General features: G+C 49.3%; 5 protein-coding genes across 8 annotated transcripts; 2 read left to right on the forward strand and 3 right to left on the reverse strand.

The window, feature by feature from the left end:
- Positions 1-291: 291 nt before the first annotated feature.
- Positions 292-6,031, reverse strand: mrps12 (mitochondrial ribosomal protein S12). Of its 4 annotated transcripts, XM_077576582.1 has the most exons (4): positions 5,884-6,031; positions 5,552-5,804; positions 2,432-2,485; positions 292-882 (listed from the first exon to the last, which is right to left on the reverse strand). In XM_077576582.1, exons 3-4 carry the CDS (start codon positions 2,481-2,483, stop codon positions 506-508), a joined length of 429 nt encoding a protein of 142 aa, XP_077432708.1. In that variant the 5' UTR covers positions 2,484-2,485; positions 5,552-5,804; positions 5,884-6,031; the 3' UTR covers positions 292-505. The 4 variants fall into 4 exon arrangements, with proteins under 4 accessions (XP_077432708.1, XP_077432706.1, XP_077432709.1 ...); XM_077576580.1 differs by lacking the exons at positions 5,552-5,804; positions 5,884-6,031 and adding an exon at positions 2,999-3,110; XM_077576583.1 differs by lacking the exons at positions 5,552-5,804; positions 5,884-6,031 and adding an exon at positions 3,021-3,103.
- LOC144058233 (ectonucleotide pyrophosphatase/phosphodiesterase family member 7) lies at positions 4,032-7,555 on the forward strand. Its single transcript, XM_077576575.1, has 5 exons — positions 4,032-4,299; positions 4,640-4,785; positions 5,153-5,776; positions 6,908-7,136; positions 7,219-7,555. The coding sequence occupies exons 1-5, from the start codon at positions 4,032-4,034 to the stop codon at positions 7,290-7,292; spliced, it is 1,341 nt and encodes a 446-aa protein (XP_077432701.1). The 3' UTR covers positions 7,293-7,555.
- On the reverse strand, positions 7,491-9,872 carry tmem242 (transmembrane protein 242). Its single transcript, XM_077576584.1, has 4 exons — positions 9,737-9,872; positions 9,448-9,548; positions 8,799-8,936; positions 7,491-8,717 (listed from the first exon to the last, which is right to left on the reverse strand). Exons 1-4 carry the CDS (start codon positions 9,813-9,815, stop codon positions 8,607-8,609), a joined length of 429 nt encoding a protein of 142 aa, XP_077432710.1. The 5' UTR covers positions 9,816-9,872; the 3' UTR covers positions 7,491-8,606.
- Positions 9,873-10,993: 1,121 nt separating this feature from the next.
- On the reverse strand, positions 10,994-19,119 carry LOC144057902 (synaptotagmin-11-like). Its single transcript, XM_077575910.1, has 5 exons — positions 18,971-19,119; positions 16,232-17,021; positions 14,396-15,306; positions 13,009-13,129; positions 10,994-12,771 (listed from the first exon to the last, which is right to left on the reverse strand). The coding sequence occupies exons 2-5, from the start codon at positions 16,263-16,265 to the stop codon at positions 12,461-12,463; spliced, it is 1,377 nt and encodes a 458-aa protein (XP_077432036.1). The 5' UTR covers positions 16,266-17,021; positions 18,971-19,119; the 3' UTR covers positions 10,994-12,460.
- On the forward strand, positions 18,004-20,508 carry LOC144057905 (uncharacterized). Its single transcript, XM_077575912.1, has 7 exons — positions 18,004-18,378; positions 18,941-19,279; positions 19,434-19,691; positions 19,850-19,940; positions 20,017-20,071; positions 20,146-20,252; positions 20,339-20,508. The coding sequence occupies exons 1-7, from the start codon at positions 18,339-18,341 to the stop codon at positions 20,394-20,396; spliced, it is 948 nt and encodes a 315-aa protein (XP_077432038.1). The 5' UTR covers positions 18,004-18,338; the 3' UTR covers positions 20,397-20,508.
- Positions 20,509-20,526: the final 18 nt, after the last annotated feature.

Raw genomic sequence — 20,526 nt, forward strand, 5'->3', positions numbered from 1 at the left:
CTGGAAGACCGGGGTCGAGAACCACTGCTATAAATCACATACAAGATGAACGCTGATGATGACGTCACAACTCTGCCCATTTTCTAAAAGGCCCAAAAAGTCGTACGCCTCCGCAGTGCGCTGGAACACATCCCAGAATCCCTGGACTATCAGGGCAAAAAGACAAACATTTGGACTGGTCACCTCACCAGTTGATGTCAGGGCACATCTAGACAAATGATTAGACTGGTCGCCAGTCAATGTCATGTTCACATGCAATCAATAATAATTTCATGTTTCAAGTAGCAAACATTAGTAGCAAAAAAGTCTTTTATTAGCGTACAGCAAAATGTGTGTCACGTGACTGTCGTCATGGCGGCCAACAGCGGCCAACAGCGGCCACGTTGTGAGCGCATGGAGACGCGTCCATTCTTTAGCGCGTTTGTTCATACATGTCGTTGAGGTTTTGGCGGCGCCCCCAAAAAGGCTTGCGAGAGCGAGGCTTGCGAGAGCGAGCTTCGCGCGCTCACTGCTTCTTCTTGTCGACGTGCGCGCAGTCGTATTTGCCCCGGACGACGGTGAGCTTGACGCCGGGCAGGTCCTGCGTGCGGCCGCCCTGCACCAGGACCACGTTGTGCTCCTGCAGGTTGTGGCCCTCGCCCGGGATGAAGGCCACCGCCTCCTTGCCGTTGGACAGGCGCACGCGGGCGCACTTCCTGTTGGCCGAGTTGGGCTTCTTGGGCTTGCGGATCATGGTCTTCAGGACCACCGCCTTCATCTGCGGCTGGCCGAAGGTGGGGCCCGGCATCTTGACCGGCGGCTTGGGCTTGCCCTTCCGGTGCATCTGGTTGAGGGTGGCCATGGGGCGGCTCGCCAGGGGGTGTGCCCACGCACGCTGGGACGCTACGTGCACACGCACACGCGTCAACACCGTGGGACATCATTGCGATCAGACGCACTTTGAGGGGTCAAACTCAAATATTCTGCAACAATTCTCTTGACTAGAATATGTTCTGCTTTCATTTAACAAATCTTTTGACTTGACTTTCCCTTTAACGTGTCCAAATCCTCTCAACAGGAAATATTCTTTCTTTTTTTGTTGTTGCAAACATCTGCATTTTACTTTGGAAATCAGCGATGAGCATTTTTTTCCTGATGGATGTTACGGACCAAACCAGGAAGCAAAAAAGGCTGCGCGATATTGGAAAACATGCAATATGCGATATTATGGCCATATTTAGCATGTCTCTAAAGAAGATATATTTTCATTATCTAACGAAATAAATAACCTTTAAATGTGGAATAGGAGCCGTCTATGTACAGTAATCTGATCCAAACATTGTAATTGAGGCTAAAGTGTTACCAGAAACATGCGAGAGAGAGAAAAAAAAAGCATGACTGTACTCCTAATCAGATATTTTATTCAAGCCTAACCATGACTGTTCAATTAAATAATATGTGCAAAAAAAAGATAGCATCCTTCTTGAAAGCAAAGTGCTTAAGATGCAATTCTTCCCCTTTTCAACGTTACAGTAGCCATAAAAGAACAACACTGCCAAGTTTTTTTGCCAAGAAGAGCAGCATGTTGACTTTGGCCGCTTTGAAACCAGTTTTCTGGCTGGCATGCAACGACATTGGCCGTTAAAAATGCCCTCTGGGCGGGTGAGCTGCTTGCAGGTTTACAGACTGAGGTACTTTGAGGCCTGCGAGGACGTCGGTGGCGATTGGTTGCGTTTCCTCCGGACGCGGCGACGCGGCCGCTCTTCTTCCACATCGCTTGCACAGTATTTGCGTCTGTGACGAGTCATCTCTCCTAAAGCCCAAGTCGGCCCATTTTGCAAAGCTGCTATTTTTTTTAGGCACAAATAGTTCATGGCTTCCATCCTCGTTCCTTTCTTCCTCTCCCGCGTCTGCTATTTATTCTCCTATTTATGTCCACGTCTGTGAGTGGCCGTGCATATTTAAGGTCGCATCTGATTGGTCAACCAAGCATACAGTACCATAACAAAAGTTTGAATTGATCACACATCTTTGCGATGAGCATATCGCACGTGCCGGTATTTTTCAGATATATTGTGCAGCCTTAAATGCAAATGTTCAACACTTGATGTTTATGTAATATCATGTCCTGTTGGATGGAAATGAAAACATGTTGTTTTTTGATCCATCCCTCCATCCAGTTTCAGAACTGCTTATTCTCACGAGATCCAAATGTGTTTTTAACCATTTGACAAAATTGATCAACAGACTGATCAATTAATAAAATAATTGTTAACTGAAGCCCAAAATGGATTCATCTGTCGATTAATTGTTCAATTTCATCAAGATGCGTTAAACAACACTTTTTCAACTTCCATCTTTTGATCAAATAAGAGGACATTATTTTCATAAAAACAAAATCAGGTGTTTGATCATGAGAAATGTAGAAAAAGATTTTTGGGTTGCAACTTGCCTTGAATGAAGGTCGTGAACGCCGACGAGCTCAAACCTCGCAACAATGACATCACTGCAACACAAGTTCCATTAGGTCATCAATAGCAGGTACAATCGATTGGATGCGTTTAATCGCACAGCATGCATACATACATACAGCACTAAAAATAAAATACAATAAAAAAACGACTTTTTTGAGACGCTCCTTGCAAAAGTCAAAATGTAAACAATCTACTTCATTCATTCACGTAATAATTCAATTTAATCACAAATGTTATATTTAATCTTACGTATCCTAAATTGATTCATTCTGAACATTTACGAAACGACAGTAAAGCGTATCTTGCACCGACTGGCGTCAAATAGCTATTTTTTTCATTCTGATGTTTGCATTAAGGACGAGCTAACGCGTCCCTGTGCTAGCAGCTAGCAGCTAAATGCTAACAGGTAGAAAGCAAAAAAGCAACCTTGGTATGTCGTCATGACGCGACTTGAATAAACCTTTCCACTGTCCACGAGGACACACACGGCGCAATATTTCCAGTGAAAACACACAAAAATCAAGAAAAACACAAAAACAGCACACCGGCCACAAGCGAGAAAGTCACCGGAAATGGGTCCGTCGAAACTAGGGTACTTCCGGATCAGGGGTCAACACAAAGTGCTTCGCGATATTTGACATATAGACTCAATAATATTACACGATACCAGTGCCAGTTCTGGAAACTGTTGTCTTTTATATGATGCGTCTTAGTGTATATTTGTGTGTGTGTATATTTTTTTTACCCTTTAGTTTTTTAGATTGTGCAGTTGACTTGTTTGTGTTTGGACTTTGAGTCTGTAATAAAACTTCATCATCATCATCAATAAAAAAAAAGAACAAAATTATGACTACTTACATAATTAATTAAATTACTATATAATAAAGCAACAGAATGGTAGATCTATTTTATCCATCTATATTATTATTAATTTATTAAGACTTAAATGTGTTGAGTAACTTCATTAGTTTCTTTTTTTCTTTTACTCGTATCGTTTTTTAAATTTGTATAAATAATTAATTTTAAACATTAAAATGTAAATGACACGTGTTGAAGTTGAAGTGTGAAGAAAGGAGGTCGGAGTTTGACCTTGAGCCTGCGTCAAGGCTAAAGGTTATGATGTCATCGCTTTGATTGCTGATATGGGCGTGCAATAATAAGAGCGCAGTCATTGTTTTGGCGACCTTCCCATTCTAATCAGCTCCTCTGATAAAGCCAGCGAGCGGACGCACACTCCGCAACACATGTAACGTGCGGCAGGCCCACAACTGTGAATGCTTGACTTGTGAACGCATCTTTGTCCAGATGCGCTGTGACATGGCCTGGCGACCAATCACAGCCTGATGTGCGTTGGCTGAAATGCAGCACCTGATACTGCCTGGCGACCAGTCCAAAATCTGCTCTGTATGCAGTTTTCCCCACGTGTGCTGGCGGTACACGTAAATATCATTCAAAGTGCATCGGCGGCCGGTCCAAGGTCTGCTTGAAGATATCAGCAGATGCCAATCAGCCTGCCAGTCATTAACGAGCCCTCCCCTCGGCTGCTCGGTTGTCGCGCTTGCTCACAAGCGCTTCATCATGTCCAGGGCCAGGCTGCGACCCGTCCTCCTCCTCCTGCTCGCCGTCTCGTTGGGCCGCGCCGCCGCCAAGCCGCCCGGAAGCCGAGGCGGTCTGGGGGGCAGGAAGCGCCTTCTGCTGATCTCCTTCGACGGCTTCCGTTGGGACTACGACCAGGACGTGGACACGCCCAACCTGGACCAGCTGGTGCGGGACGGCGTCAAGGCCAAGTACATCACGCCGCCCATGCTCACCATGACCTCGCCGTCACACTTCACCACCATCACAGGTCGCCGGACAAACTCGCGCGATAAATCCTGTCCTGTCATCTGTCCTGTCCTGTCCTGTCCTGTCCTGTCTTGTCTTGTTGGGCCATGTCATGTCCTGTGACGGTGTCCTGTCCTGTCGCATCATGTCTTTCATTGTGGTTTGTGGTGTGACACGGTTCGCTGTCTGGTCGTGTCACATCCTGTCCTGTTCTATCGTGTTGTGATGGGATTTGTCCTGTTCCTGCCATGTCCAACCCCCGCCCTTTCTTGTGGTGGTGACTGATGTTTGAACTGAGCTTGGATCGGCTAACAAGTATGACATCATCAAGCTTGGCACCTTCCTGACTTCTTCATGTTCAGGTCGCTGGGTGGAGGACCACGAGGTGGTCCACAACATGATGTTCAACACGAAGACCAACCAGAAGGTTCCTCACAAGGAGACCCTCCGACGTTCCGAGTGGTGGGACAATGGCGTTCTGCCGCTCTGGATCACGGCGCAGAACCAGGTGACAGCTGCCATTCTAACGTCCATCGGTCAATCCATGTCTCAAGTTCGCCATGACTAGCGACAAGCATGCTGGGAAGTGCATGGCTTGGCCACCATGACACAATCGAAGGCGTGGCTATCGGTTAGCTACATTAGCATTGTAACTGGGCGAGCCGTTAGCTACGAGTCATGGCGAGTAACATGAGAACCGGGGCGGCTGTGGCTCATTTGGTAGAGCCGCTTGTCCAATGACCCGTGGGTCGCTGGTTCCAATCCCAGCTCCGAATGTCCGCTGTCAAAGTGTAAGACGTGAAGCCCAAGTTCTCAATTGCCTTACCTGGTTAAAGAAAGAATAAACAAATGTCCGTTTCCTGATGTGCGCTCAGGGTCTGAAGACGGCCTCTTTCTACTACCCCGGAGGTGGCGCCAACTACAGCGGCCAGGCGGTCAACCGGGTCGTCGTGGAGGAGTCGGGCTACCCTGACGACAACGAGACAGAGTGGCGGCAAAACATCGACACGGTTCTGGACTGGTTCTCCCAGGAGGACTTTGATCTGGTCACGCTGTACTACGGCGAGCCCGACAACGTGGGTCACGCCCGGGGGCCGGACCACTCGGACCGGAAGGCCATCATCCGGCAGATCGATCGCACCGTGGGTTACCTGCGGGACGCTATGGGACGCCGCGGGCTGGACAGCGACCTCAACGTCATCATCACGTCCGACCACGGCATGACCACCGTCAAGAAGCGCCCCCTGGTGGACGAGATCGTGCTCAACAAGTACCTGAATCTGCTCAAGTTGGCCAGCTTCGAGATTCTGGACTACGGCGGCTTCGGGATCCTGACGCCGCGGCCGGGGAGGGAGCAGGAAGTACTGGAGGCGCTGGCAAAGGCTCCCAACCTGACCGTCTACAGGAAGGAGGACATGCCCGAGAGTTTCCACCTGGCGCGGAGCCGCCGCCTGCCGCCCGTGGTGGTGGTGGCGGACCTCGGGTTCAACCTCAACTCGGTCAGTGTGCTAACGCCAACCACGCTTGCTTTGGGGTAGAAGCAGTTAGCCACATTAGCGTTGTGGAGGCCCGATCTGCGCAACAGGTAACGACCATCACGGCTCACCTGTTTTCCGGCTTTGCTCTTGTGACCAGTTGAGCACTGAGATGCCATTTTTAAGTAGCAGTACAAGGCAAAATGGCCGCCGCAACATGATAACGCAGACTTCCAGATGGCTCTTGCAGCTGAAGCCAAAGGGCGGCCATCTTGCGTTGCCTCTGTTACTGACAAACACATTTCACCTTTCAACTGAAAACAAGGTTATCTGTGCATTTTTCCCCCCACAAGAGCCGAACTTCACTGTTTGCATCAATGGATTCTTTTTCCTCTCATCATTGTGAGCAAAGGCCTTGTGGGCGTTTTTGCCATCGAGCAGGGATGGCGAACCCTGGTCCTCGAGAGCCACTGCCGGTTTTCCATGTCTCTCTCCTCCAACACAGCTGTCTCAGCTCATCAGCAAGCTCTGTAGAAGCCTGATAACGATCTTGCTCATCAATCAGGTGTGTCGATGAAGGGAGACATGGGAAACAGGCAGGAGAGTCAGCGGCTCTCGAGGACCAGGGTTCCCTACCGCTGACGTAGTAAAGAACTTGAAATGTTGACTAGAACACCACAGGCAACTCAATGGATTCAAGTTAGGTGAGCTCAGACAGTGGCAACGCAAGATGGCTGCCGGTGACTTCTCTTCTTGGTACGCCGGCTAACGCAGCATTAGCAGTCCAGGTTATTACTAAGGTTCGTGCCTGAGATTTTGATGTGTAGGCTATTCTCTAAACTCTGTATTCAACAGAATGACGTGTTTAGTCGAGTGGCGCCACATAGAACATGTTAAGAACATTTTGACTTGACTTTGCCTTTGGCGTGACTTAGTACTTTCACATCAATATGCTAACGTTGCAAATTGCAGTCAACATGCTAATGTCGAGCTACTGCTACGCTGTAACTCATAAGCACGAGTATATAAACAGTTCAAGATGCCATTTTGTCGGCTGTGGGTTCACGTTCCATTTTTGGGATCCAACGTCAACATGCTAATAGCAGTAGCCGCTTCTCCTTGAGAATGCTAACACCCCCCCACCCCCACCGACAGAGATTCATTGTGTACGTGAACAAAGGCGACCACGGCTTCCACAACGGCGAGATGGACATGAAGATGATCTTCAGGGCCTTCGGACCCGATTTCAAGAAGAACTTCCTGTCCGAGCCCTTCGACAGCGTTCACGTCTACCCGCTCATGTGCCGGCTGCTCGACATCCGAGCGGAACCCAACAACGGATCCCTGGAGCAAACCTCCGACATGCTGATCGCCACCCACGGCGGTGAGGAGCGGGAAACCGAGAAGCAGACGGCGTGTGAGCACGTCATCGCAATGACCTTCATCTTCCGTTTTGCGTCCGGCAGGAGGAGCTCGGACGAGCCTGACGTCGCTGATGATGGTGACCGCCTTCGTCGTTATTCCCACGCTGATCCTGTAAGGCGCCAAAGCTCCCAGAACCCGCCCACCCGCGAGAGCTCATCTTCAGATCCGGGATGATTCCCTGGACGCCATCTGCCAGATTCTTCACGCCACGTCCACATTGGCGTCCGGCAAACCATCCCCGATGACGTCTTGATCTTCTCCACATAATTCGCTAACAAGTTTCAATGGCAAATGCTGTCAAATGGGATGACAATTATCATCTCTATGATTATATTTTATTTATTTGGTACTCAAGTATGCACAGTTACACTTTCAAATAAAAATCTGTCTTTCGTGCTGTACATAAAATACAGGCCGTCCTCAACTTACAAACGTGATGGTCTCCGAGAGGTTGTTTGTAAGTCAAATTTGTTTGTAAATCGAATCACATAAAAAAAAAATTTTTTTTTAAATCAAATTATGAAAAAAAAAACTGTAGAAAGAATAAAAAATCGAACAATTAAATGATATACCTTATGTATACTTTCTATATAGTACATACATTAAATGACATCATCCATCCTTGATCTGAACTACTTTCCCTCACAGTACATTTTGACACAATACAATGCAAGAGAAAGAAAATAAATATGTTTACTGTACATGGATGGTGGACGAGTTATTGAGTTGAGTTCATGCGAGGCTGCAGAAGTGGAAGGCATTACGCATTGCGCGCAACCGTCTCAGGGAAACGACGTCTTCAGACGTGAATTGCGATTGGTGCGTATGACGAATCAAGATGGCGACCGGCGAGTCAGATTCAATAGATTTGGAAGCTGAAGAGATATTGTACGTTTTGGGCCGCCGCCGACAGAAGACGACCGAGGGCTGCTTTTCATGACTACCTGGATACGCACTACGTACCACAGCGGTATAAGTTGACCACGTTGCGCCTTTTCTGGGAGTTTCCGGTCACTCGGCATTTTCGCAAGCCACAACTTTGTTGTTGGATGTTCGGGCTACTGTACAAATGTTAAACATCGACAGTTGTTTTGGGACTCTGATCCACAAGATGTCTTCAAGAGTTTCCAAAGATGACCATCATCATATTTAGTCTTCCTGTTAACGCATGCGTTCATAAAAATGACATACATGTGTTCAACTTTTGGCCAAAGACACCAGCCATGAAGAAAAAACTGATTTGAGCAAGTTTGGCCACACAAGCCGCTAACCTGCTTTCAACGTAAACGAGTTGTTGTGTGCCACGTGTGGAGCCAACACGAACACAAACCGTTCTTCCCACAGTCCTTCAGAGTCCCTGAAGGCACCACAAAGTCACAGCGGTCACATGCTTCCCAACACACGCCGCACTGGCCACGTTGCCGTCCGGTCACTTGGACTTGAAGAGCGAGTCGAGGTCATGCGGGTCGGACCCTGCCGCCGCGTCCGACTTGGGGATGGGCGGGAACAACGACGCCATCTTGTGTCTGAAGTCGGACAGCTGAAAGACAAACGAACGTCGGCGTGAGGCTTGCTTTTCCGCCCTGCTGGCCAATTGCGAGATTTGCAAACGACGACGTACGCTGCCGACGCCGAGCAGCTTCCACGCGGCCAAGCTGAGCAGGCCCACGCCGCAGAACGCGTACGCCGAACCGCGACCCAGAGCCCGCAGGGCCAACGCCACGCCGCTCTCGGGGAGCGCCGCCGTCGCCATGACGCCCTGCCGGGGGAAACGCACACACCTGGTGACCGCATCATCACGCATGGTAAACTGCCAAAGGTTTCAACACAAAGTGTTTCTGAAATCCGCTTTTGTCAACGGGTAGGCACGGCCAGGTTGCTATTCAAAATGGCTTTCGAGAACTATCTGAAGAGTTTTATTTATGTTTGAAACGTAATGCTGTCAAATGATGGAATGGTCTTGATGATGCGTTGAAGCTGCGTACGACTCGGTTGGGGTTTAAGAACAATTGCAAATGTAGAGTAATTAAGGCTTATTATAGTGACTTTGACAAAAATGTAAACCATTTAGGAATTATAATGCGAGTGCAGTAGTTATTTATTGTGTTGTTGTTGGACTGTATAGGAAAGGCAATAATCAGTTCAGCCTATTCCTTTTTCGGGTAATTGACGATCTGTGTTTACTTTTCTGTAATAACATGAATGAATAACTAATTAATAAAAAAATAATAACAGGACGAGGTCGTGACCTTCGAGGTGGCATTCGTCACCTTGTTGAAGGAGTCCGGGTTGTTCTTCCTGGACAAAGCCAAAGTGGATCCGAAGCCTGCGATCAGGCCCAAAGACGACACAGTAGCCAGGAACACGGCACCTGCACACGCACGGGAAGCAACAATGTCTTACACTTAACTCGTCTCACTGCAAAAATCTGTCCTCAAAAGGTCTGCTGTGCGTTTGTGGGCGACCAGCGACACACAGCTACATCCTCGCCCCAAAAAACCTCAACGGCGAAATGTCAAAGTTGGAGCCGATATAGAAAATAAACGAAAAGCCGACCACCTTTAATCAGCTGCAGTTTGTCGTCCTCCTCCTCCTCATTTTGAGACATTTTCACGAGCTTTTCATGGGCTGCGGACATGTCGCGTTGGTCCGTTGTCGTTGCGTGACCGGACGGAAACAAGACCCCGGAACCTTGAAAACTCACCAGCTCCTTTCTTTCTTTCTTTCGTTCTGCTTTACCTAACAATAGTTACTCTGTTTTTATTATCAAAATATAAAAATGAGGTTTTGAATGACTAAATTAAATTGAATATGTATACAGTGTTTCCTCGTTTTTTGCTGGGGTAAGGTTCCAAAAAATACCCGCAATGAAATGAAATCTGCAAAGTTGTAGTTGTAGTTATCTTTATGTTTCACATTTATTATAAATGTTTTAAGGCTCCAAAACCCCTCACCACACAGTTTATACACTTTTCTCATCGAGGCATTTACATTTTCTCACATTTCTCTTGTTTAAACATTCTCAATGTTCAAACCTTCATCAATTTTATAAAATAGGTGCTTTACTGTAAAAAAAAGAAAAAGCATGCAAGATTGCACTAAAAAAAGCCGCAAAAAGTGAACCGCTTTATAGTGAGGGAACACTGTATCCACAAATCGTAGTGGTGACGCCATATTGTATCATTGTTTGACGTCAATTCCTTACAGAATGTTTTTTTTTTTAAACTATGACAATTCATTTGAAAAAATAATATTTGATTCATCTTTTAATATATCTTGCTAAGTTTTATACTCATAAGTGTACATTTGTAAACCTGTTTTCGAAAGAGATTTACAGTCCACCTCTACTTTGTCAAGACTTTAACATTGTGTTCTCATTTTGGTATTTTTAATAGTTCTTAATTTAAGACCCGTGGCAATTTTTTATTATTTATTTTATTTTATGTTGCCCCCCCCCCCCCCCCGCCCCCCTTCTTTAGCTGTTATTGTGAGATTGTTGTGTATGACTTAATGTTTGGCTTTTGATTTCAATTTGTGAAATTTAATAAAAGAAACAAGTTGCAAGTCAATCTTGTAAGGGGCGCGGCCTGCTAAAGTGTGGCACTTTTCAACAGCACCCCCCTGTGGCTAGAGAAGGAATCAGAAAGTTTTGTTTTTGTTTTAAATTGTGCGCTCGAGGAGCAGAAGGAAGACAAAAGCAACCATCGGATGTGAAACAAAACCGGCGGCCGGCTTCGCATCAGGGCTGAAGAATGAAGAAGAAAGTTGGACGATGTGAATGTGCAAACTCAAAAAGGGAGAAGAAGAAAGAAGGCGTCAGGCTATCTTGTTTTATTTGCACGTCAATGGGGAGGTTAGCATCATTCAGGTGTACAGCAGGGGGCGCTCCAACGCGCGCAAAGCTTTCAGGATATCGGACAGTTAGAAGAAGAACATCGATACAAAATCTACATGTCAAGTCTCCATGTTGACGTAACGCGAATGGGGAGGGGCTTAAAGGCTCCGTCGGGTGCGGCCGTCATGGTCACATGACCGCTTGGCGCGCTGACGGGAGCGCGGGCGTGGTGTGCTTTTCAAAGGGCGGGCGCACAATCTTCACGGTGCAAATGACAAGAAGGCTCGTGTCGGGAATCCTTGGCTAATGTCACATTTTGCGATCGTTGACTGGAGAGCGCAAACGATGGATCCGATTGCCTCCATTTGCAATTTTGGGATGTGGAGTCGACGAGAGTCAACTAAGAATGCGGTGTATAAAAATAATTTGGGAGTTTTCCAATACTGGTTTGAAGATGGCCAACTTTGTGTTTTGTGGTTGGGTTTGTGATTCCCGACAGAGCCGACGAGTTTGAGGTCCATGACATCACACGCGGGGTTATGACATCATCGGCAGCAGACAAATATGAACAGAGCTTTTCCACTCACGGCGCGTACCGTCGATGAACGCTTCACAGGTTAGCGCGGCCGTGATGTTAGCTTAGCATGGTGGCTAGCGAGTGGACGCACGGCAGACCCGAGCGCTCTTTGCCGCCACACGAGCCATGAAAGGAAGCTGAGAGGAAGGAAATCATTCATGCCACAAACAAGCACACGCATGAAATTATTTACACGTTTGTACCGGCACGCCAGAACCCGACCCACACCAGGGAACGTCTTTCGGTGTTTGGTCGTCACGTCCAGCTTAAGGTCCTCACGAGCGAGCACAATTCAGCGCACTGGACTAACACGACAACAAGTCCAACTTTGGGATCCGTTACGCAACATTGAAAGTGTGCCATATTCTCCAAAGGGATCGCTGGGAGAATACGGCTCATCGAGGCGCAAATGTTCTTGGCAAACATCTTGAATGAGTCTCGCCTCTTTGGAGGCTGCGCACAAATTTCAAGCTAAAAGTACGTTCATGGACCTTGAGCTGGACGTGGGGGGGGGACACACGCTAACACGGGATTTCCATGACACTCACCAGTAGGTGGCGGCAAAGCATGCTGGGAACTGTCTGGACTGTGGTGGGGTGGGGTGGGGGGGGGGGGGGGGCTGCAGGGAGGATGTTGTTCTTCTTTTCACAAAGACATGCAATTAACTGCATGATGACAACACCGACTTGCTTTTCTTCTTTGTCAAGACACACACACACGCACGCACACACTTTCTTGATCACAAGCATATTTTGTCGAGTGTGTGTAAATAACAGATAGCGTGAAGGAGGATCCCAAGTGTGTGTGTGTGTGTGTGTGTGTGTGTACAGCGTGTTGTGTACACGGTCAGTTTTCTGCGCGGGTCCGGCGCTCAGTACTCGCTGAGGGTGTGCCACTTGGAGATCTGCCGGCGGGGGTTCTCGCAGACTTCATGCCAGTGTGCGGCGGCGGAGGGCGGGGCGGCGTGCAGGCCCAGCAGCAGACGGCCCAGGACTTCGTTCTTGGCGGTGCGGTCAAAGTCCACCACCAGGAACTCCACGGAGATGTCGGGCAGCAGCTCGGGCGGGATGTCGTAGATGAAGGACTCGTTGAAGACGGGGTTGAGCGTGCACTTCTTCACGTGCGTCTTCTTCTTGGCGATGCGCTTGCGGCCGTAGAACACGTTGACCTTCACGTAGGGATCTGCGGATGCACGGCGTGACGGACCGTTAGGGGTGTGACTCGCCTCGTAGCGGGCCTCCATTGTGATTTTGGAAAATGACATTTGCATGAAAATGGAAACGGCATTTCACAAACGGCTTTCATGCTTCCATGTGACAAGATATGAAAAGCGGCTTTGGATAACATCGCCGATGGAAATCATATTTTCCCTTTTGTACGTCTGATGGCGTGTGAAATTGTGTCTGGCGACGGACTCACTGGCAGACAAGCCGGCGATGTCCATCTTGGGGAGATGCCGAGCCTTGAGGACCACCACGCTCAGCCGATGAGACACCGGCTGGTAGGACAACGACGCCAGCAGCTCGCCGCGGCTCTCGCACTGACGACGCACACACAAAAAGTCACTTCCTGCCTCCGTCACGTCGTCAACGAGCAACTCAGCTGATAACAATTGATGTGTTCTTCAGGAAGTTTTCAAAAGCGATCCTAAAACAATTGCAATGAAACAAAATGCAGTATCATTTTTGTAAAATCAATTTCAATTCAACAAGCACGACGGTGGCTCTCCTTGCCCACAAGCCAGGGCATTCCTCCACCTTCATTTTTTCCTTCTTTTTAATGTCCCTCAAGTGTCAGCATATTTGAAGCAAGCCAAGGTGGCAGCGCATTTCTGAATGATTGGTCGCAATCTTGGTCTCTCCGCAATCTTTTCAAACAAGCAAGCACGAAGATCTCGTCCAACAAACCGATGACGAGACACGTGCAACGCTTTTTTAGATTGCGTCATCATTTGTCAAAATAACACGCCCACACATGTGGACTGACCAATAGGATCCATTTGTGAAAAAATATGAAATCAAGCAAATTTGGACTTGTGAGGTTCCGGCCCGACGCCAACCATAAGATGACATCATTGTTGCTTCACGGATGATTGAATTCCGATACGAAATCAATTTCAAACTGTTAACTCGATTGACATTTTCAGTGCATTTATACCGGATATCCCTGCCAACTCTCTGCACTTTTTCATTTGGTTGGAAATGAAAACATGAACGTGGTTGAACATGATTGACTGTGGAAAACGATAGCGAGCGATTTGCTGGCGTTTTGACGTCACTTTTGAAGACCGTTTGGTAACATTTTTTAACAAGATGCCTGTTGTAAACCATGAAAGAAAAAACGCTAACGAAACATTTTGCAAATGGCTACCCGCCCCTAGAGTTAATGTGTGTGCGCGCATGCTTTTTTTTAATACCAATGCCTTCTGGACGACGAATAATCGGTACCAGTATTGGTCCGGAAAAAAAACATACCGATCAGTATCTCATTTGCACGCTTAGGCTATTTTGTTTGTTTGTCTCGGACCTCTTGACTGGATTTTGTGTTTGGAAATAATGAGGCGGCATCGAGCTACACATGCCGGGCTTGTCGGTCTTCACGAAATGTTAACGTCTGAGGAATGTTTGCTCGTTTGCGTCCCGCCCGAGGTCGTCACACTTTTGAACAGTTGAAGCGGTTCAATGAAGACGAGTCCGCCGGTCCGTCACCGACATCATCCGCCGGTCCGTCACCGACATCATCCGCCGGTCCGTCACCGACATCATCCGCCGGTCCGTCACCGACATCATCCGCCGGCCCCGCTCACCTGCATGTTCCTCTTGGTGATCCGCTGGCTCAGGTGGACCCGGCCCGTGCTGGGGTCCACGCCCTTGAGCGGCACCAGCGCCTCACCGATGACGTCGTCGCGGGCGAAGCGGTCGAAGCTGAGCACCAGGAAGTGCAGCGTGAGCTCGGGCAGCGAGCTGTAGGCCACGCCGTAGAAGGTGAAGGTCTCGTCGAAGAGCGGGTCCAGCGTCTTCCTCAGCACGCGGGTCTTGACGCGGTGCTTCTTCTCGGGCAGGACGGTCATCTTGACGTACGGGTCCGAGCTGCCCGACTGCTCGTCCATGGCGGGCAGGCCCCGGGCCCCCACCACCGTGACCACCAGGGCCTTCTTGGGGAAGTTGTAGTCCACGGCGAGGCTGACGGCGCCCAGGCCGGCTTCGGCTTCGGCTTCGGCTTCCGAGGAGGCGGGCGTGAAGGGCGACGCCGTCTTGCTGCTGCTCCGACTGCTGCCGGCTGAGCTGGCGTCCAGACAGCAGTAGTCGGCGCGCACGGGCAGCGCACGCTCCAGGCGGGCGGGGCCCGAGCCGGCGGGCGCCACCAGGTGGCTCATCTGAAGCTGGCCCGGGACGTCCAGGACGTTGTTCTCGGCGTCCACCAGCACCATGCCCCTGGCGCCCGCCGCACCGCCGCCGTCCCGCTCGGCCCGCCTGGCGTTGCGCACGATCCGCTTGCTGTCGCTGAGCGATTCCGGGTAAATGCTGATCCCCTTCAGCATGTGGATGAACTTGTAGGGCGGGTCCTCGGCGTCGCAGTAGCGGTCGCTGTGCAGCTTGTAGCGTCCCGACGCGCGCAGGTAGCGGCGCTGGCAGAAGGACCACAGCAAAAGCGCCGCAACCACCGCCGCCACCAGAACGCCCGCGCCCAGGAAGCCCGCCAGGACGGGAGACATGGCTGCAAGACAGACAGGAAGTGAGATGGGTCTTTGTGAGAAAGACGGTGAAAGGGGAGGGGGCAGGGGGGGGCTTAGGTTGTGAAGCTCTTTGTGCACTCCTTGTCCTAAAGTGACACATGCACACACACCCGTCTGGATGCAGCCTATCAGAATCAAGCGCTTCCTTCATTCACAGTCACATGATGTCATGCTTTGCAAGCGCTGACAGAACCAGCTAGCTGCCTAGCAACACACACACACACACACACACACACACACACACACACACACACACACACACACACACACACACACACACACACACACACAAAGTGGATGTGTTGGGATTGACTCGTCCTCCGGTATAACGAAATAAATTATCCCTCATATCATATCAGGGGATTTGATGACTTTTTGGCCAATCAACTATTTGGCAATTAGGCCGTGGGGAATGGCTCAATCCTTCCAACACGACCAGAACAACTGATCGAGTGTGGTGAAAACAATGACGTCATACACGTATGGCCGCACTCGGACCACCGCTTACAGACATGACGTCACCGCGAGGCCCACTATAACATTTTAGCGGGATGATCGCATAAATAAGCGCCCCAAAACAAACTACTATAACCTAGGCTACATGTACATGAATAATGGGATTTTAACGGTAGACGCCATAATAATATTAAAAAAACTAAAATTAAAATAAAAGTCAGCTGCTGTGACTTCGAGGCCACGTTTGAATATCGAGCCAAGAGCGAGACGCTGCCAAATGTCGAAAAGAAGCCCAAGGGAGGCGAAATGGCGGCCGACCGGCCGTCGACTGGGTGGTGCCCGCGGCAGGTGCAATGACAGCGCAACGCCAGTGATGGAGTTTTTCCTTCAATGCAAGCGTGAACGTGACAACGAAAACGAAGCCAGAAAGCTGCCGCCGATTCAACTCACCATAGGACGGTCGCAGCGCCGTCATGTCCGCCATTTTGTGGCAGGGCGGGAAGCGTCAAGACGATGGAAGAAGAGGAGCAAGAAGAGAAAGAAGGAAGGAAGGAAGAAGGGAAGGAAAGAGGACGCAGGTGGCGCAGCGCTGGTTTTCTTCACATTCGTCAGCAGCAACAACGTTAGGGCCGACGCTGCTCTGGCCCGCTCCGGTTCGGGCGTCGTCTCTCGTCGTGTCCTGTCGCCTGGAGTGCTGATGCTCGTAGGATGCAGCGAGTCTGCGCACTGAGGCCGCCGCCCGATCCTGATGCGCATGCGCACAAACGGCGTCACGTTCGCTCGCGCGGATCCCGGAAGGCAAACATGCGCGGATGAAGTGACAAAGGCAACAAACAAATGAAGAGACGAGGAAAGAAAAAAGAAAGAAGAGCAAATCAAGTTGAAATAATTCCTTGTTTCACTCCAAAGAGGGACACGACAGTAAATCCAAAATCACATATTTATTCATTCTTTCATTTGTATTCGCCTTAACAAGACACAAAAGTGAACAAGACAGAATTCATTTTAAAAAATTTAAGCGAACTTAAAGACACAGGTTCCTTTTCTGAGACGGCTAGGAAAGATTCTTTATCCTTACGTAACAAATTGGATCCATTCATGATGCTGTCATCGAACCTTCCCTGAGGTTCCATTTTTGGGAAGGCTCATCGCTGTCCTCATGTCGTTTCCGCAGATAAACTCATGCAACGCGAAAGCTCCAAAACATCAACCATCAAAGCATTTCCATCTTTGTCTCCTCCTATGTGTACAAACATGAAATACAACAAAAAGGAACATGAATGGCTTGTAAACGTGCAAGTGCGCAACTACTCACAATGTGATTTTCATGTCCCTCATGATGTGCTGCTTATCTCGGGTCCCACCACCCGTTGTGTCTCATCATGGCTGCCATTTGTATTTTTCCCCATTTCGTCCCACAATGTCCCTATTGTGCCTGTGCATGCATCTTGTCCCGTTTCTTTCACAGTGTCTTACATTATATCCCTTTCTTGTCAAATGTGTTGATGATTTTCTATGTCGGCAAGAGAGATCCAGAAAGTCAAACAAGACTGCCAGTTTGGCCTGAGCCACGTGAGCTCCTCAACTGACAGTTCAACGAGCTCGTTCGCCTGCCGCTTGAGTAGAAGAAGCCGTACAGGGGCAGGGTTTAAAAAAAAAAAAACTTTCTGGACCTGGATTTGAAGCCTCGGCTTCTCAATAAAAATGCACGTTTGGAACAAAAACGAGCAGCTCGAGCGTGCAAATGTGTCGTCGGTCGAGCATTAAACGGAGCTGAATAGAAATCCACTCTCGTGCTAATTAATGTCTGCATGTTGTCAACATTTGTGTTGTTGCATTACAAGAAGAAAATCATTCTTGGTCATGTTCATTTGCACAATCATGAGTCTGTGACTGCAATTCTTAAACGAGGTACAAATAATCGGCCTCCTTTTCTCAGACAGCGCGTGTCGCATCCACGCAATTGTCCGGTTCTGTCGTTGTGTTGGCGCCAGATCAGGCAAGAAACGCCAAGAAGAAGAAGAACCAAACGAGTTGGCCTTCCTTTGCAAAGGTTGCGAACGTGCGAGTACTTCCAAATAAACGTGACAAAGATGGAGCAGATTCGCCCGTGTGGAAATGTGATTTCACTTTGAAATGGTCTTCAAGTATCAAAATAGTGTGTGACGTCATCGGTTAGGTTTCGCGTGTTGCGTCACGGGAAGAATCGGGAACTGAGTGGCAAAAAAACCCCATCCTGTTTTGCATGTAGTTGGATGGAGCCGCGGGAAAAGAAAGAAATGATTTCCAAAAGAAATCAACACTTCGTCATGAAAAACACAAGGTCGCCAAAATGACTTCATCAGCAACCAAAATGCTAAAGTGTCATCGTTGGCAAAATAACGACGACGAGGCTTTCAGTTGAGCTTTTGGTCCCTCTGGCCTCACTTTCAATTTCTTCTTCTCTTTTCTTTCGTACTCGTAAAAGAGGAAAAGAGGAAGAACAACTTCAACTTCGTCTCTCCGCTCGTCTTTATTGCGCGCTCATTTCCTTCTGCTCTTCTCGTCTCTTCACATCATGTACGCCGACATCGTGTCGGTCTTGCTGCTTCTGGCAGGTGAGCGAAGGACGGGAAACAACGGGATCGTGCGTGTGCGTGTGTGTGTGCGTGTGCGTGCGTGTGCGTGCGTGCGTGCGTGTCAGCATGTTGCTCCAACACTTACAAGTTACAAGTGACAAAAGTGTGATGTGATGTCGTGCTGGTGGTGGGAGGAGACCGCCAGCAAGTACGTTATTACAATTTAAAACAAAAAAACGATTTCTATTTCTATTGTAAACATGTTTTTCCAAGAATAACTTTTGTTTGGCCCAATATGTCACTCAGTATAGGGACGATGTGCAAATGAGTTTTTCTCGGGGGTCCGTATACGGTGGATTTTTTACTCCGCCATGGAGGCCTTCCTTCCACCTTTGTGTTCAAAATAAATCAATATCCCACAATCCCTTGCGCTCGGCCATCTTGGCAAGCTGAGTGTCAATATTTCATGAGTTCAAGCGACAAGCGGAAAACGCCACATGTGGATCCTTGTCAAGTTCAACAGCAAGACGCGATCGCAGACCCCAAAACGTCGATTTCTTTTCACAAATAACGCCACACCATATTTGGATTCATTTTTCAGCTTGGGCGGATGCGCGGGTGCGCTACTCACCGGCGAGGTGCGCGCTGAGCGGCTCCACCGTCACGCTGCTGTGCTCTTTCGAACCCATCATGCCGGTGGTCCGGGTGCGCTGGTGCGTCAATCATGAAATCTGTCAAAGGAGCACGCCGTCCGTGTACGACAGCAGGGCGCCGTCTGGCAACGGGCGCTTCTCGTACCTGGGGGACAAGCAGGGAAACTGCACGCTGCAGATCCGCAAAGTCCAGATAGAAGACAACACCACCTTCCGATTCCGGGTGGAAGCGGAGGACGTCAAAGGACATTTCACTGGGACAGAGGGCGTGGCCGTCAGCGTAGTCGGTAAGACCATCGAGTTGTTGCCGTACGCATCAAACGCACGTACTTTGACTCGCGAGTTTTTCAAGAGCTTAACACACACATTCAAATGTTTGATGGGACCTTCGGAGCCACATCAGCGGCGTTTCATCTCCATGGTAACCGTGGCCTCCTCTAGATGGCCAACCGATGGCAGTGCGGAGCTCCTCCCCCGGCAGCGTGAGGGAGGGCGCCACGGTGACCTTGAGCTGCAAGTCCCGCTGTTCCTTCCACAATCTGAACGTGCACTGGCACAAAGATGGCCGCGTCCTCAACCAATCTGGCCCCACCCTCCGACTGACGGCAGGACGGTCGGCCAACTACACCTGCGGTCTGGTCGGCCGTGCCCGCACCACGTCGCCGCCCTTCAGGCTGAACGTGGAACAACCGCACGCAGGTAAGTTACTATCTGATTTTTCACGTCATCTTTTTGTCTTCTTCAGTGATTTCCCACAAAGACACTCACTCAGTTGTGATCGTCGTCTTCTTCGATGGCTTCACGCATGAAAAACTTGCCGAGTCATCGACATGTCGATTTGCTTTGTGACTTTCAAGACGGCCATTTTGCTGTGACGCTCGCCGTCTCTTTGGGCCTCTTGACGGCGCTGCTGCTCGTCATTGCCGCCGTCTTTGTCCTTGTCCAACGGTGCGGCCCCGTGCTAGACGTTAGCATGTTAGCCCTTAGCATTAGCGCACTTAGCATGTGTTTGACATTCCGGCAGGAAGCGTCGGCAGGCCTCTCATAACGAAGGCAAACGCGCTGAAAAGGAGAACGAGGTACGGATGCCGGCATCCCATAATGCACCTGGAACAACTCTTTGCCTGATACGTTAGCGTGTGTGTGTGTGTAGAGGTCTGAACAGCCTGAGCGAGGCGGTCCAGACGGACAGGAAATTGGTCAGGATGCAGACGAAATCAATTATGCCGCTGTACAGTTTCAATCTCGGGCCGCCAACAGGTATCACGCACGCACGCACGCACGCACGCACGCACGCACGCACGCGCAGTTGCGTTGCTATTAAACTCTTGTGGTTGTCGTTTGAGGCCCGCGGAGACGAGCGAGGACGTGGTCTACTCATCCGTCGCACGTCGGTCCACGTGAACGCTCAGCAGACAGGAAGTGACGTCACACACGCCAGCAGAGGCGACATCGCACGCACACCCAAAGTCATGTCGCACTTGCCAAAGCTTCAATAAAGTTACAATGAAATCGTTTCCTGCTTCTCATGACA

Source organism: Vanacampus margaritifer, chromosome 9, assembly GCF_051991255.1.
Source record: "Vanacampus margaritifer isolate UIUO_Vmar chromosome 9, RoL_Vmar_1.0, whole genome shotgun sequence".
Lineage (NCBI taxonomy): Eukaryota > Metazoa > Chordata > Actinopteri > Syngnathiformes > Syngnathidae > Vanacampus > Vanacampus margaritifer.